Here is a 17,488-nt window from a genome sequence, read left to right on the forward strand (position 1 = left end):
CTCACTCACTTGAATTCTTTCCTGACAGAAATAATATTTATGGGTTAGGGAAGTTGTTTCTTGATGTTGTTAAGTTGAAAAATATTTTATATTAACATATGTATTTGTTTAGCTAAGTTAACTATTTTGCTCTGGTACTTTGGAAATGAAAACATGAGGATTATCATTTTTGTCTGGCTCAGGTATTACAGTAAAAGAGAAATATCTGAAAACCTTGTTTTTTTAACAGTTACAATATTCTGTAGTATTTGGTATATTGTCAAATTTGGTGATATGCTTTTTAAGAAAACACACTTGGAAATTTAGAGGACAAACTACAGCTTAGGCTTCACCTATTTGGAGGTAAAGAATAATCAAATCAAGTATTCTGGCTCTCTTATAAAGCCTTGTTGTAGAAAGAAAGTTTATATTTGTTCTCTAGCTGTAAACTAGGTTTTATTAATCAGAAAAACGACAATTGAACTACGCACGGTGACAAATCTTCTAATGATTCAATGAAGGCATCATAAGTTCCTTACATTACTGTAATTAGATAACCAATTTGTAATTAAGTAAAAATGAAGGATGACCTTTCTCCCTGAGATGAAATAGGGCTAACCATATGAAAAATAGCATATTTATGACTCAAATGAGCCTAAATAGAATTCAAGAGAATGGGACTCTACTTTTCTCTTGGGAAGTATTATTTTTTTTCTCCATGTCAGTAGCACAAATTTAATAAAATATCCAATGTAGTGGGAATTTCAACCACTTATGGACATGCCATCCTACTATAACATACTGTTCTGTCAAGTAGATACTTGGTATAATCCAATTAATTATTAATATTCTGTTGGTGTGATGGTACAGTTTGGAGTATAGCATAGTCATACAAATACAAGTAACCAGACTGCATTGACAGAGTCAGTATATTTACTTGCTCACAGCAAAAAGTGAATTCATAATTTAGGAGGCAGCCCTCTGTCCTTAGAGTCTGTTCAAATGATCAACAATAAAGTGCAAACAGAAATGGGCTTGCTTTCCTAAAATCTTTCCAGGAGATTCAATAAGATCCCAGAGTCCAAAAACTGTGATCTGTTTTCTTGCACAAATACCAGAATGGCTAAAACCCATGAGAGGAGATCCCCTTTTCCAAGAGCCTTTTTCTAAATCTGCAAAAAAAAAAACAAAAACAAAAAATCCACTCTGCACACTACTTTGAAAATTAAATCTCCAGAGAAGCCAGCTGGAATGGAAAAATTGAGCAAACTATATGCTTACGTTTTTTTGTTCCTCATCTTCTTGTTCTATTCCCTTCTTGACATCAATTTACTTCTCTCTCAACCACACAGTACTCCTCCAGCTTAACCATTCATCTACCATAGAAAAAAGACCAAAGGCACTGTGCTCTACGGTTATACTTTGCTGAAAGACTGATTCTTTTCAGATACAACCCTGATTGAGACCATAGGGCCCCTGTAGTCGACTCTGAAAAGGAATCTGAAGGGGCTTCTGGTCCAGGTGATCAATGCATCTGGCTTCCACTCAAGAGTCTGTGAGCTGGCTGGGAAGAAGAAGCCTCCACAGTGAGAGGTCACACAGGAGATTTTCTTCAAATGGGGAAGAGAGATGTGATAGGAGAGGAAAGTTGCAACCGCAGTGAACTTATGGGCAACATATTTAGGACATGGTTAATGACATTTTGAATTTATTTTTCAAGCAGATTCCAGTTACTGATAAAGAAGGTACCCAATGGGCCTTTCCTTTAAGTACAAGGTGTTGAATGGTTTGGTAAGTAAATGAAATAAGTACCAATCTAAACAATTGGACTTATTTATAGCCAGAAAGTTTATCCTCACCAAACTTATTAGCAAAGTGAGTTAAAAAAAAAAACATTGAGAAGCTAGGGTTGTGGCTAAGTGGTAGAATGCTTGCCTAGCAGGTGTGAGGCACTGGGTTCAATCCTCAGCACCACATTAAATAAATAAATATTATTTAAAAACCCACTGTGAATGTGGTAGAAATAGGTGATATTTGCCAAGTCTCCACTTTTTTTTCTATACCAGCACTCCTTTTCTACAATTGGATAATCTAAAACATAATGTGAAATCTACATATATAACTTAATACCTTATTTTATTTATTGAACAAAACACATAATTATTTAGATGTTATTATGTCTATCTTACAAATGAGAAAAGTGCAGTTCAGAAAGTTTAAGGAAATCCCCATATGTAGAAGAGTTTCCTAGGCTGATGAGTTATTAATCATCAATTCATTCATTGATGATTAATAACTCATGAATCTATGTTATTAATCATCAATTCATTCATTCATTCTTCTAAGATACGGGTTATTTTGTTTCTTCACTTCAAAAAGCTTAAGTATTTTTATTTTTTAGCATGATATTGTGATCTATTTAACTTAATTTCATTGTGAGAATGAAATTAAGGCCAGTTGGGTAATACATACAACCACCAAGACTGTTAACAGGGCAAAGACTGGTAGTATAAACTCTGTGTTCCCCTGACACTGTTTAGTTATTTTTTTTCCATGGTAAAAACAAGAATGTGGTGGGTGGTCCAACTATTCCTTTTTCCAGGAATCTGCCCCAGTTAGACATTACATTTTATGTTTAGTGGCCAAAGCTCAATCGTGATGTGCAGTGTAGTCATGGGACGTGACACATGATATCAATGAGCAGAAGCCACAGCAAGCAAAATCCAAGGAGACAAAGTAAAACACACACATACACACACACACACACACACACACACACACACACACACACACTCCCCTATTGCCAGAGGAAGATACATGAGAAATATACATGCAACCATGAGGTTGAAGCTATTCTGGGCTGGAGAAAGAGGTAGCTGAAAAACTTAGCTGAGGTCCTCAGTAACAGCTCAAATGAAGACCTGAACAACCCTCCTGGATCCTCCTCCTAACGGCTCAAGAAATACTAAGGAGTTTCTATATTTTGACTATCTAAATATTTTGCCAGATCTGCATTCTTTTTAGCCACAAAGAGATGTGTAACCTTGGTGTGAAGACTGAGTAAGCATTATTGCTCTGCCGATAAGCACATTATTTCTTTAGACAGTGGTTGTTTCCTTCTGGAGTCTCCTTTAGAACTTGGCAGGTCTCTCTGCTTTTCCTATGCTAGCTCACACCATGCTATGCTATACATTGGTTTGGCAACACATGTTGATTTTTACCTCATGATTTGGATAGAAGAGTAAGCCTGGATTTGCTGCATATTAGTATGATTTATAGAACACAGAGGAGATGAACTCAGGAAAACCCCAAGGTGTGTAAATAACAGTAAATAGAGGGATTTACAAAATATGTCCCAAAGTTCTGCTGTAGTAACCTACCGATTGGTATTCTTTAAATAAAAAACAAACTGTTGAAATGTTAGCAGCAACATAAGTTCCTTATTTAAAAAAAAAAAGAAATGGACAAAGTTCAAATATGAAAAACAGATTCTCTGGTCCTCTGAGTGCAGGAAATGAATGCCTATGCATTCAGCTCCATGTTCTTTAAACTTAGCTTTTTAGGGTGGAAATGCAGTGTTATTCCTTTGTACAACTAACATATTCCATGATAAGGATAATGTTAATAATAATAATGCACAGCATTTCATATTTTTTCATGGTTTTCATAGACATTCTCATTTGATCCTCCCTAAAGCACTGCTAAGTCTAGTGACCGAAAAGGACACAAAGCCATAGATGTGAGCTACATAGGAGTACACCAGAGAGCAGTCAGGCTCTCTGGTCTGTCTCACACTCTTATGAGTGTGTTGTTATTGAAACACACATACCTCTCTCTCTCTCTCTCTCTCTCTCTCTCTCTCTCTCTCTCTCTCTCTCTCTCTCAGCTAGAAAATCTTGAAGATGAGACAAGATAAAAGGAATATTGGCCTCCATTCTAGATTCTAATGTCACATATCATGCTCTTCCTTTAGAACAGATATAATATGCCAGAAAAATGGGAAATTTAGCCTGCAGAGAATAATTTGAATATTTTCTGGATGACATTTCCCACTAAAGAAAAGAATACCTTTAGCTAGCTAACCTTATAAAACAACAACAACAACAACAAACTACCCATCTTGCTATCTATAGATCATCACCTATCAGCACAGAACTACCTTCACATTTCAGATATATTGCTTAAGGTCAACACTTGGCTTTGATACTCAAAATTGCCCCCAAACCCACTTCTCACGACATCTGAAGGAGGAAAATGAAGACTTTTCTGGTATAAGGATTCAACAGAGTTCTGAGTTCTTGTATAAAGCAAAAGTTTCTCCTTCATAACAAATAGTAGACATCAGCTGGGAGGTGGACTGCTTTTCTGCTATTTCCTACAATAAAGTTTCTATCTATCTCTTCTTTCCCTCTTAATCTACCCGTGTCTCTCTAGCTATCAGTTGTACATGCTTTTGTAGATATTTTCAGGAACAGCTTTTTTATCTGGAGAATATGGCTGCCTGAAAGAGTTATAGAATATAACAAAAGCTTTACCCCGAAGCTTCGATGCATTACAAAAGCTTGCACTTGGATAAGAGAAATATTGAGCCTCAGGTGACTGAGAACACTTACTGTTGGTTGCATAACGTATGGCGGATGAGGCATCCATGAAGTACTCTGGACCTATATCAAACAGCATTTATTAGCACAAAGCAATCACAGAGAGAACTGGTTCTTGTGTTCAGTGGAGTCACACTAGGTCATAAGGAAGTGGATTCCATCTGACTTTACAGCTAATTAACGCTCAAAACTAAGGATCAAAAGGGAATTCTGAGACCTGAGTAATATGGTCCCTGAGACAATAAAATAAAGCAACTTCCCATTTCTCTGGCTGGCTTCGCTTTTAGTGTCCACATGGACGAGACTGGATCTTGAAGCATATTTGAGGTTGGTAATTAAAGATTCAAGACTTAGAAGGCCTCAGAGACTATTTTCAGGTCAATTCCCAGGGATACTCTGGGAAATCATGAAGGCAGCAAGAGTTAACTGCTAGACTTCCTCTTTTTCTGTCTTTGGTTGTGACTTTAAATCCTCAGGTGATCCCAATCTTAGAAAAATGTCCAAGGAGCAAAAGTGGTATTAAAAAAAAATGAAGAAATAAACCAGAAAATTGTGAGGAGTGCTTTGGGCTAAACCCAAGTTAAACAAGTTTGGAAATTCTTTTTTTTTTTTTTTTCCTCTCTCTCTCATGGCAATTGATATGGAGAATAGAAATGTGCATTTGAGCCAGCCAGCTCTTCTTAAAGGTATCATGTATCAGTCAAATGAGACAGTCAGACTGTACAAGCTGACTGTCACATAGGAAACCATGAAGATTTTGTTTTCCAATACATTCACACCAACAAAATTGCCAATTCACTTTACATTATGAAAACATAAAAGTGGTGAAAAGCCAAGAGTCAACAACATGGGAAATTGCTGTAATCTCTTTTTTTGAAAGAAAAGAACTAGAGTTAAATTTCACGTATGAGCCCTCCCAAGTGAAGTGTCTTTTCTGTGCATTTTTTATTCCTATCTCCAAAGTGCTCTACACTGTGTCTTAGTGGGTGGTCTTGGCTGAAGCAGAGACCAAGATTAGAAAAAAGAAATCGCACACACACGCGCATGCACACACATGCACACACACGCACACACACGCGCGCACAAACACACACGCTGGCCTGCAGGAAGAATAAAAACTGGATAGCACCTGCATATGGCCTCATGGGTCCCAAGGAAAGACAATTAAGAAATCAGCCTTTCTAGGACCCCCTAATGCAATTCAAACAAAAGTCCATTCCATTCGCCCATGGGTATATTTCAAGAGTGTAGAAAAAGAGTGAAAATGATCTGCTTCAGGGGGAATCAGTGAAAGAAAAATGCACATAGTCTTAAGTTTGATGCTCTGATAGCTGGGACATCCTGAAATGAAGTATGCAGTGGCTCAATAAGGTGAAACTTCACTGAATTAGTAGCAGTCAGCACCATGATAGTTTTACCCACTGTAAAACGTCCAACCCCACCATTTGCAAAACACAGAGAAGCACGTGCTGGTTCTCTCTTTCACAACTTTTTCAAAAAAGAAATACTTCCTAGATGTAGCATTTATAGGCATTTTTCTAATCAGAATTAGAAGAGTTGTTTGAAGAATAACTAGGTAAAGAGGAGAAGGGAGTAATATCACATCTCTCAAAGGAATAAGGAATATTTTTTTTTTCAGGGAAAAGTATGACAATTTCAATCCACCTGTGCACTTGGAATGACTGGTCGCAACATTTGGTTTAAGACACATTGTCTCAGATTTTCCTGTGTTCCAACATGTGGAATCACGGAGATCCCTTTTGATCCCTCTGGAACTGAGAATGAAATATAAACAGGGAGCAGGAATCACTTTTACCACTTTGATAATTTTCCTTATTTGCGGGGGGGGAAGTATGATTTAACCTCTATCTGTGTTGCTGTGACAAAATGAGATGACAATGGTGAAATATTCTAGAATAAGTGAAGGGATTTCTAGAAACGTGCTTTTCGGAAAGACACAATAGGGAACATGAACAACCAAAATAACAGACAACAAATAAAATAATTCCCCAGTGGTAAGAGAGCTGTACTAACAGTGGCTGGCAAGTTGCATAATCATAAAAACTCAGCAGGAAGAATGAAAAGCATGTTGGATTTTATTATTCAGTGAATTGATGCAAATAGGCCTAGAAAGTATAGTCTAATTCATAACTTGAGCATTATCACACTAAGAGGAGACTATAGTATATGAGGACATTTTTTTTTTTCGATTAATTCTAAATGTGCCCTTTTTGCCTCTGCATAGTGAATTACTGGTAAGGAAGATCTCTCCTGAGGTGCAGGTGAATCAGACATACCTGGTATGTGGAGACAGGGGAAGCAGCAATGAATGGCGTGATAGATGTCTGTGGAATCATGCGGTTGGTTGCAATACTGTACGGTGAAGAATAAAATCTGCAAACAGAAAAAAAAAAAAAGGAAGAAGAAGAAGAAGATTTCATGAAGCTGCTGAATGCCTGGCTACTGATCAATGCTACTGAGCACGTTTTAGAAAGACAAGTGTTCCACCCTCATGATTTTCCACCAACTCTTAATAGGAGCATCCAGGGGATTAACAGTATTGGATTCCACTAAGAGAAGTCAATCATTGAACAAAATGACTACTTCAAGTCATTATATAAAATTAGCTTCAAAAATCTCTCTCTAATGCCAGGTGAATATAACAGTAATTTAATCAACAAGATCAGAAAAGCCATGGTCATCATTCTTTTAAAAAAAAAAGGTCAGGCCATTCTAAAGCTCTGTGGGCCAAAGGCAAACGAAAACACCAAGTTTTGTGAAGATGGCTAATATACCAGCAGGAACTGTATCTATCTCTTTATTCAAGAAATAAGTATCAGTTCCTAGGAAGTTCTGGATATTTCTGTGCTAGACATTGTGCCCTCAGGCAGAGAATTCTTTCTCCAGGAAAAGAGAAGAAAGAGGAAAATTAGTGTAAAAAAATAGGAATATTTTCTGGATTCAATGAAGATGGAGAAAACTGGATCTATATGACAGACTCTTGGAGACTCTGGGGTCCTTCATAGAACAATTATAAAGTGATACTGAGCAAAATCAGGATTTCACATGCTACAAGTGGGATGATTCTTCTGGAGATCTAGTAATGAGTGGATCCTAGAAATAGAAATAAGTTGTATGCCCTTCTTTCTTCAGGATGTACCTTCGAATTCATGAGTTGCTCGATGTCAAATTCATCTGCAGAAATTTAAGTCATATTTTCTCCTTCCTATCTCACTATAAGTGAACAAATAAAACCAGGTTTCCTGGGATGGAGTATTTCGCTGATGTAAGGATTGATAGAGAAAAATGAATATCAGGGATAAAGGAATCATTACTTGAGTTTTACCATATGCCTATTAAAAATCAATTACTATGTTCACTTTTTTAAATTATTGACACAAAGTCCTAATAAGCCTTAGTAGTCACTGATGTTTTTTCATAGAGAATTTCCTGGGTTACTGGAAAAGGAAGCATTTCCTGAGACTGCTATTGAATATAGACAAATGAAGAGTAAAGGTTGCCAGGATTCAAGGAGTAAATTCTTCAAGTAAGGACTAGGGGATGATTGTCTTAACTTTATTTTATCTAGTTCTTAACAAGAATTTTATGAGGCCATACACTTTTAATATCTAAAAAAAGTATAGCTGAAAAAATATTAGTCCATTCTACATTATATCATTTCTATCCAATAGACCCTTAAATTTATAGTTGTACGTTTAAAAAAAATATTGGCTACATGTCTATTAGGATGGTAAAACAAAACAAAGCTGGGTGCTGACAAGGATGCAAAAAAAGTAGAATTCTCATTCATTGCTCCTGGAAACACATAATAGTGCAGCCATTTTAGAAAACAGTTTGGCTGTTTCTTATAAAGTTAGCAGTACACACATCATAGGACTCAGGAATGCCACTCTTCTCAATAAAAAAATTCATGAAAATTTTTCTTTAAACAAAGAGATTAATGTGAATGTTTATAGAAGCTATGTTTATATTTGCCTGGAATTGGAAAGACCTTAAATGTCATTGAACTGAATTGATAAACTATGGTGTATTCATGCAATGAAATACTACTAGGGGATTAAAAAAAACAATATGGTCACCCCTTGGTCTCATGTGTGATTGGTTCCAGGACCCACCACAAATACCAAAATGCAAGAATGCTGAAGTCCCATGTATAAAATGGGGTAATGTTTTCATTGATCCTGAGTACATTTCCTATATGTTTTGTGTCCCCTCTTAATTACTTATTACACCCAGTACAATGTAAATGCTATATAATTAGTTGCTATTCTGTATTATTTAGGAAATAATGTCAAGAAAAAAGTCTGTGTATTTTTAATACAGACATATTTTTTTCCCCAAATATTTTCTCTCTTAGTTGAATTAGTGGGTGTGGAATCCACAGACAGTAAGGGTCGAATGTAAGGACTGGTACAGTCAAAATGATGACTCTAAAGCGAATTATGCTAACTAAAAGAAGTCAGACTCAAAGATTATATACCATATAATTCCATTTATATTACAACATGAAAAGTCTAAACTATAGAGACAGAAATAGTTGAATTGGGGTGGGAGAAGGGGTCTATTTGTTGTTGTTTTGTTTTTTGGTACTGAGGATTGAACTCAGGGGCACTCAACCACTTAGCCACATCCCCAGCCTTATTTTGTATTTTATTTACAGACAGGGTTTCACTGAGTTGCTTAGTGTCTCGCCATTGCTGAGGCTGGCTTTGAACTTGCGATCCTCATGTCTCAGCCTCCTGAGCTGCTGGTATAACAGGCATGTGCCATAGCACCCAGCTAGAAGGGTCTAATTCTAGAGCAACAAGAGGTGATTTGAGAATGGGCTACAGCTGTACAATACCTTGATGGTTGTTGAGGTTACACAGTTGTGTAGGTTTGTCAAAATTATAGAATGATACACTGAAAAGAGTGAATATACTGAGTAAGTTATATGCAGTTGTCTCTTTTAAAAAGACAATTATTATTTAAGAAAGCATCCATCGCTCCAATTTAAAAATATATTAAGCATTTTCTATGTGTATCGAAGATGGATAAGACTCTGAAATATCCCTAAGAGTTTCTCTTAAGAGCCACTCAAACTATACCTTGTTTCCACTCTCATCAGCCTAACAGCTCTCCAAAGGATTTTCATTGTAAAAAAAAAAAAATTAAAATAAAATTTAAACTCCTTGTCCCGGCCAGTTCAACAGGGTACCTATTGCTTACCTCTCAGATATTTTCCTACCTCATTCCTACTTGGTCAAGGAGGATTCAACCCCACTGACTTCTTTCCCCCCCTGATCTCCCCCAAGGCTACTCCACTTGTTATTCTTCCTCTCTAGAATGCTCACTTCCCCAAACTCCCTAACACTGCCTCTTTTTCATCTTTGGGCTCACTCCACTGTTTCTTCTTTAGAGAGACCTGTAGGTGGTGGAGCAATGGCTGCTTGTTCTCCAGCTCCTTTTTTTTATGTATTTAATGTCTTCTTTGTTCTTATCTATGTGAAGTCATAATTTCCAAAAATTTATTTACATATGCTATGGATTGAATGTTTGAGCATCAATCATCCTCACTCAAATTCTTAATGTGGAAGTCCTAACTGCTAGTGTAGTTGTATTTGAGGAAGATCTGGAAGGAACTATTTAGAATTAAATGAGGTCATAAGGTTGGGACCTAGATTGGATAATATTAATGTTATTAATAAAAAGAGACAGTAAAGAGCTTACTGTTTACATGCCTTGGGAAAAAGCCATTTGAGGATACAGTCCACAAGTTGGGAAGAGAGCTCTCACTAAAACCTAACCGCCAGGGAGCTTGATCTTGAACTTGTAGCATTCAGAATTTGTGAGAGGGCAAATTTCTGTTGTTTCTGTTGTTTAAAACACCCACTCAATACTCTTTCTCAATGCATCCCAGACTGAAAAATGCAATGTCTTTATCAATGATTTCTCTCTTTAGAATGTCAGCTCAAATAGCAGATGCTTTATAACTATTGAATATTGAATGAATGAACACATGCAGAGCCGCTTGGGGGATTAAATAGTGATTACGGTACAGGATGGCCAATGCCCAGAGGACAGGAACAGAAAAAATGGGTCCCTGAAAACAGGTAGGAAGCTAAGAGATAAGAGCTCAGAGAACACAGTCCAGCATTGCATACTCTGCTTTCTATGCATACAAAGACAACAGTTACTAGACAAAAGTCCTTTTCTATGAAAAACATGGTTTGCATTTAATAACCCCCTTTAGGTCTTACTTTTGACAGGTCTTATCTATGAGGCAGTAAACAGAACGACTGGTCCAGGGATCATGAAGACATGACAGGCTCCCAAGACCACTCAAACAACAGTCATTCTCTTACACCATGTAGTCGTTTAACTTCCGGTAGAAATTCAAGTTTAACCTCTTATACCGACAGAGAAAATCATACATCGCATTTTAGCGTGGCTGGTCTATTTTATAAAATGTACCAATTGGAGTATTAAAAATGAAAGCAATAAAAATTGGATTGACAGGAAGAGTTTACAGGAAATTCCATGGGGAAAACTGAGAGCAGAAACATAAAGAAACCAGCCAAGTAAACTGATACTAACAAAAGGAACCCTTGGGGGAAAATTTAATGCATTTTTGTTCTATCTGTGCTAATCCTATCCATCAAATGAGAATGATATTTCATACTTCCTAGCAAGTTCCAATACTGCCACTCAAGTCAGAGTCATTTAGAAGGGAAAATGTACTGGGAAGAACAGACTGAGCACAGCATACTATCTTGATCCTCTAATTCTGGTATCTGAAAATAAGCTCTTCTCAAGCCCAAACACAAACCAGATGAATTTACAGAAAGCCCTTGCTTAAACCAGGACAGGAGGGACTACTAGTGTGTCTGAGGCTTAAAGGTGCTATATCTAAAGAAAATACACAGAAACTCAAAGGGAGAACTGTAGAATGTGCTTTCCAATCTCTTAGCTTTTTCCTATTCCCTGTCATGTGTCCATATCACAGTCTGAAAATACTTTCTATAAGAGGCATCACCCCCCTAAAAAATTAGAACATCCCAATAAACCTTCAGGCAGAAGTGACATGTTATTGGGGAACAGGAAAGAGAAAATTGACAAAACGTTTTAGCCATAATAATAGATTGAAGGTAGTTCCAAACATGTGCCCTTATGCTTTTATATTTGTTAACCCATGCATTCTACCTTGCAAAATCCTGTTACAGAAAACTGAGAATGCACTGCTCAACACATTTTCCTGAAATCAGTTTACTCTCTTAAGAGAGATTTCTTTGACAAGATTCACATAATACTATGAATGTAACAAGGACCCCTTTTATATTCAGCCTTGAACTTCTAAGCCAGAGGGGATTTTTCCCTCCAAGGGACATTTGACAGTGCTTGGAGACACTTGCCACAACCTGGAGAGTGGATGCTAGTGGCATGTGCTGTGGAGAGGTCCGGGATGTTGCTACTCCTTGCAACATGTAGGAAAGCTCTCACAGCAAGATGATCTGGTCCAAAATGTTAATAGTGTTGAGATCGAGGAAACTGGACTTTTGGCATAGTTTCCTCTGGAGAGGTTTCACACAAACAAAATACCAAATGCCAAAGTGACTAAGAGAAGTTAACTAACCATGAACTCTAAGATGGCCCTTGAAAACTTAATATTTCTTTTCTTTTATAAAAAAATATCTTTTTTAGATGTTATGAACCTTTATTTTATTCATTTACTTGTATGTAGTGCTGAGAATCAAACCCAGGGCCTCACACATGCCAGGCAAGTGCTCTTACCACTGAGCCATAACTCCAGCCCCTGAAAACTTAATATTTCTAATGAATGTGAAAAGTTTCATGGTAATCTGGCAGTAAAGGCAGGGAGCCTCTGTAAGTCCAGAAAATGCAAGTGTAGGTCACTAATAGGATATTATTTTGCCTACAGAAAAGTCATCTTCGGGGGATTTGGCAGTCAGTAGTAATATGGTGAAATCTTATTTCACTGATAATAAAAACAACATGAATGTATCAATAACCCCAGGGAAGGATATATTTTTTTTCTTGTAGAAAAACACTATAAAATCCTATTTACACACTGAAATAAACAGCACAGGCTTGTGTTTCATGTCTGCAGGCTATATTGTTAGAGTCAGAACCGTGAATGCTACCCTCAGGGTAACACAAGAGCATAAGATTAATAAGTTATTGGTCATTTTTATTGTAATGCCAACGTATCCTTCACATTAGATTTCTTTCCTGGTATAATAAGATAAGGCTTCTGTATCACTTAATATCAAGTGTTCATATAAAACAGCTGGCAAACCAATGTTATAGAAAATATTCTTTTTATATCTCCCCCAAGAATACATTTTATTTAAATAAAACAATCCAAGAGGGTCTCACACAGCATCTCTCAGTGAAAAGGGCACAGGAATGATGAGATTTTGAATATGGGAGGGATTGTTCCCCGCCTCCTATGTTCATATTTGAAAGTGATGGAATTTCATATTGAACTGCTAAAAAAGCAATAGGGCAAGAGTAATAACAAATTATAGAGTTATGCTAGAGAGCTTTGAAAGAAGGACAGGAATTTTTATTCTTGCAAGTTACCCTATTGGAAAAAGTATGCAGCTTTTTTTTTTCCTTTTCTATAGTGACTCAGATACTTCTTCACTCTCACCTCCAAAGCCTTAGACAGAGTGACATTGAACTAATTCTTTTAAACGTGGTAATTGGATAGATTCAGGCAGACGACAGAACCAACATTTTCCGCTGACTAAATGCAAACAGCACAGATTTACCATGGTCCAGTGACAAAATGTTTGTTCTTCATTAGGTAACAATCAAGCTAAATGTGAGAGTCTTTATTTCAGTTTCTTTGCTCTATTAATGTGGACGTGTTGGGACTCAGAACATTTAAATCTGTACACAGTGTGAGGTTCCAGCTGCAACCTAGCTACGTATTGGCTTATGATTCTCAGAAAGGCCTGTGGCAGCATGTAGTTAGAGGACACTACAGGATTATAAAATATGTCCTTCAACAAGGACTTCTGTAAGAGGACAAACTCATGTTAGTACTCATCCTGAAGCCGCTCAATGAATGCCTCACTGGAACACAAATCCCTATCCTCTGTGTCCAATGGAACTAATTTGCCTCATTTAAAAATATATAAAAAGGTTAACAGTGAAAAATATTTCCCTTCTGCCTCTATTTCCCAGTTCTCCTTTGGCTCTTAGCACAAAATGATTACTACCCTTTCTTGTATCCTCTTACAAAATATTTCATATATATATATATACATATATATATATATATACACATGAATATGTACATAAATCTCTTAGTACTTTGTGTTTTGCTTTCTATATCACATTAGAATTGTGTACATATCCTTTGTAATTAGTGTGAAAAATTTGTTTCTCAAATTGTATCACAAAAATAACTTTCAATGGTACAACAGATAGCAATTTTTTAAAAGATTTGTTGAGCTCAACTGAATCAACATTAAATAATCCTTAATAGTACTAACCAGATTGGAGTGAGTTGCAACTGTGTCTTTGGGTACCATCCTCTGGTCTGCCCATGGTATAGAACTAGCTTCTTCCCCACAGTATTACATATTAAGTCTTTTTATTTTCTGTCTCTCTGTTATTTTTGAGTTGGATTTGACTGATAGATGGAATACAGCTGGGTGAATAGGGAATAGCACACTTTATTCTAGACGTTTATTTTAGACATTCCTTGGTGTGCTGAGTAGTTATCTAAATCAGCTTCTATACCTCTATGAAGTGCCAGCGTTAACCTAAGGGACAGTATGTTGAGAAAATATTTGCAGCTATTTTGACATCTTAGGTGTGTAGAAATGGTTGTTCTGCCAGTGCAAATGTTACCATGTGAGCCATTAAAAAACAGAGATGAGCACAATATTTTTTAAAATTATCTCTATTAAAAAGAATCAAATGAATAATATTGCTTAGCTATCATCTCTCTATTTCTTTCAGTTTCACTGTAGTATATAAAATTTCTATCATATCATCAAATAATACAATGGATAGTCTAATGCTTTCAAAATTCCATTCTCAACCCAGGACATGAGAAACTAGGGGGCACTTTTCTTGGGTGACACTAGATGTTGTATTTACAGAGAATCAGGTTAAGATATCATATGGGATCAGTTTGGGTTGAGACAGGGGTTTCCCTGATGTCAACTCTCTAAAACAAGCAGGTATCACCAGAGTTCCCATTTTCTTTTTTTTTTGTACCAGAGATTGAACTCAGGGGCACTCAACCACTGAGTCACATCCTCAGCCCTTTTTTAAATCTTTTATTTAGAGTCAGGGTCTCATTGAGTTGCATAGGGTCTTGCTACCTTGCCGAGGCTAGCTGTGAATTCCTGATCCTCCTGCCTCAGCCTCCCGAGCTGCTGGGAGTACAGGCGTGTACCACCACACCTGGCCAGAGTTTCCACTTCTGATTTGGCATTCCCAATGCTGGGGTTAAACAGTTTATTCAACTTTATTTATTTTTTATTTATTATTGTTCCTGGCATTAAACCCAGGGGTGCTTAAATATAGAGCAACACCCTCAGCTTTTTATTTTATATTTACTTTGAGACAGGGTCTCACTAAATTGCTTAAGTCCTCCCTAAGTTGCAGAGGCTGGCTTTGAACTCCTTGCCTTAGCCTCCCAAATTACTGGGATTATAGGCATGCAACACCGTGCCCAGTTTAAAAACTGTCTACTCAAAAGAACAAGACATAGTGAACTTCATCAATGAGTTAATAGTCCAGCAGGGATGCAAACACGTGTGTCAATAGTTATGTGAAGAAAAGGCTAATTGTGACATATATTGTGGGATTGCCACAGAATGCAACAATATCATCGGTATTTACAATGCTGATTATGTTACACCGCACCAATTTCCTTTAATCCTCACACAGTCTTATGAAAGGATGTTAGCACTGTCATCTCCACCTCATAGAGAAGGAAACTGAAGTACAGTTTGTGGTCTCATATTTGGAAAATGACAGAACTTGAATGTACTTCAGGGTAGCTGGTTCTGAATTCTATTCTCTGAACCATTGCTTATACTATTTCTCTGACGACCAATTGTATAATAGCTGTGCCTAGTATCATTTGATGATGTCCCTGAAATGAATACTTTTTAAAAACGTGTGTGTGGTGGGGGTAATTAGTGGGTGTCACCATGTCTGAACTCAGGTAGAGAAAATTCCTTAAGTAACAAGACCCAGAGTGCACTGTGACGTTCTGAGAACCACAGTTCAGCTGCAGTAACCCATGTCTGGAATTCCTTTTGGGCTACCTGGGGGGATTCTGAATTTTGTTCTCTGGTTAGTAAATGTTACTCAGAACTTCAAATCAGGTAGATATGTGTTTCCTGTGATTACGTTGACTTTTACAAATTATTCAATATATGGTCTATATACACAATGGAGTTTTACTCAGTCAAAAAGAAGAAAGAAATTGTCATTTGCAGGAAAAAGGGTGGAACTGAAGAGAATCATGTTAAATGAAATATGCCAGATTCAGAAAGTCAAGGATCATGTGTTTTCTCTTGGATGTGGAAGCTAAAAAGAAAAAAAAAAAGGGAAATAAGGCAGGGATTTTGTGAAAATAGAAGGGAGACCAGTAGAATAAAGAAAGAGGACTAGGAAGAAAAAGGAGGAAGTACTGGAGAATGAAATTGATCAAATTATATTATGTGCATATATGCATTTATCATAATAGATCCCATTTTTGTAAAATTGTGACACATCAATCAATAATCTTTAAAAAACAAAAATTTTAAAAAGCAACAGGAAAATCATTTGGAGAAGCTATATTAGAGGCACGTAAATGAGAATGTAGTACAGGTATATAATGGTGATTTGATTAATTCCCCCAGTGGCAGGAGGGAAGGCTGAGCCGATGATACAGTTTAGATATAGAAAGAACAAAATCTAATGAAAAATTTGATCATGGCGAATGTAGAAGAACCCAAAAGAAAGAATCCACACTAAAACCTGGACTTTTTAGCCTAAGTGACTTTTAGAGTGAATTTTTTAAACAGGAAAGATCATTTGATAAGTGTTCTCCACTTAAATTTGTGTGGTTTGTATCCTGAAGTGTTGATGAAGATCATGATCTCAGTTGGGACATGCAAAGACATGTGTAAACAGCAGTAGGGCTCTGAAGCTTTAGGAACTAAACTGTGAGGTCTTTAGTTCCTAAAAATGAGTTAAAAAAAAAACAGCAGGTAGAAGGGGAAGAATCAGAAGAGGAGATAGAAGGCAGTAAAATGAGGAGCATGAAGAAATAGCAAAGAGTGGATCCAAGAGAAGAGTTTCAAAACAGTATAAATGGTGAATTTTAAAAAAAAATCAAATGTATAAGATGTTAAATATGTAAGTGGACTAAAAACTGTAGTTACAACTGTCAAATTTGGAGATCCCTGGGGACCCCAACAAGAGAAGTTCCTGTGAGTTTTGGTCTAAAATTCACATTTCAACAGGCTGAATCAGAAAAGACTAAGGACGACAGTTGTGTAGAATACTAAAGATGTTTATCAGGAAAGAGAAGGTCTGGTTGCTATACAGAGGGTCCTGCCAGTGGAAAGGATTATTTTGTTTCCAACATCTATGTAGGTGGGGGAAATTGAAGTGTATAATGTACAGATTAAAAGTAATATTTTATGGGCAGCAATGTGTTAAAAAGGGAGACTGATTCATGGAATAAAGTTCTTTATTTTATGAGATTAGATAAAAATCAATAATTTGGGCTGATGTGGTGGCACATATCTATAATCCCAGCAACTCAGGAGGCTGAGGCAGGAGGATCACAAATTGGAGGCCAACCTTGGCAACTTCGTGAGATCATGTCTCAAAAGAAAAGACTAAAATAAAAGGGCTGAAGG

General features: G+C 36.8%; 1 protein-coding gene across 14 annotated transcripts in view; it reads right to left on the reverse strand.

Annotated features, from left to right (window-relative positions):
- Rbms3 (RNA binding motif single stranded interacting protein 3) overlaps window positions 1-17,488 on the reverse strand; it is a 1,318,386-nt gene that overhangs the window by 104,132 nt on the left and 1,196,766 nt on the right. For 9 of the 14 annotated variants that reach the window (XM_040289897.2, XM_040289899.2, XM_040289895.2 and 6 more), the window contains 2 exons: window positions 6,878-6,974; window positions 4,593-4,643 (listed from right to left, as the gene is read on the reverse strand). In XM_040289897.2, the coding sequence (XP_040145831.1) occupies window positions 4,593-4,643; window positions 6,878-6,974 (148 nt within the window). The remainder of the gene's footprint in view (window positions 1-4,592; window positions 4,644-6,877; window positions 6,975-17,488) is intronic. The other 5 variants (XM_078038251.1, XM_040289900.2, XM_040289902.2 and 2 more) reach the window with 1 other exon arrangement.

The sequence above is a fragment of the Ictidomys tridecemlineatus genome, chromosome 2 (assembly GCF_052094955.1).
Source record: "Ictidomys tridecemlineatus isolate mIctTri1 chromosome 2, mIctTri1.hap1, whole genome shotgun sequence".
Taxonomy (NCBI): Eukaryota; Metazoa; Chordata; class Mammalia; order Rodentia; family Sciuridae; genus Ictidomys; species Ictidomys tridecemlineatus.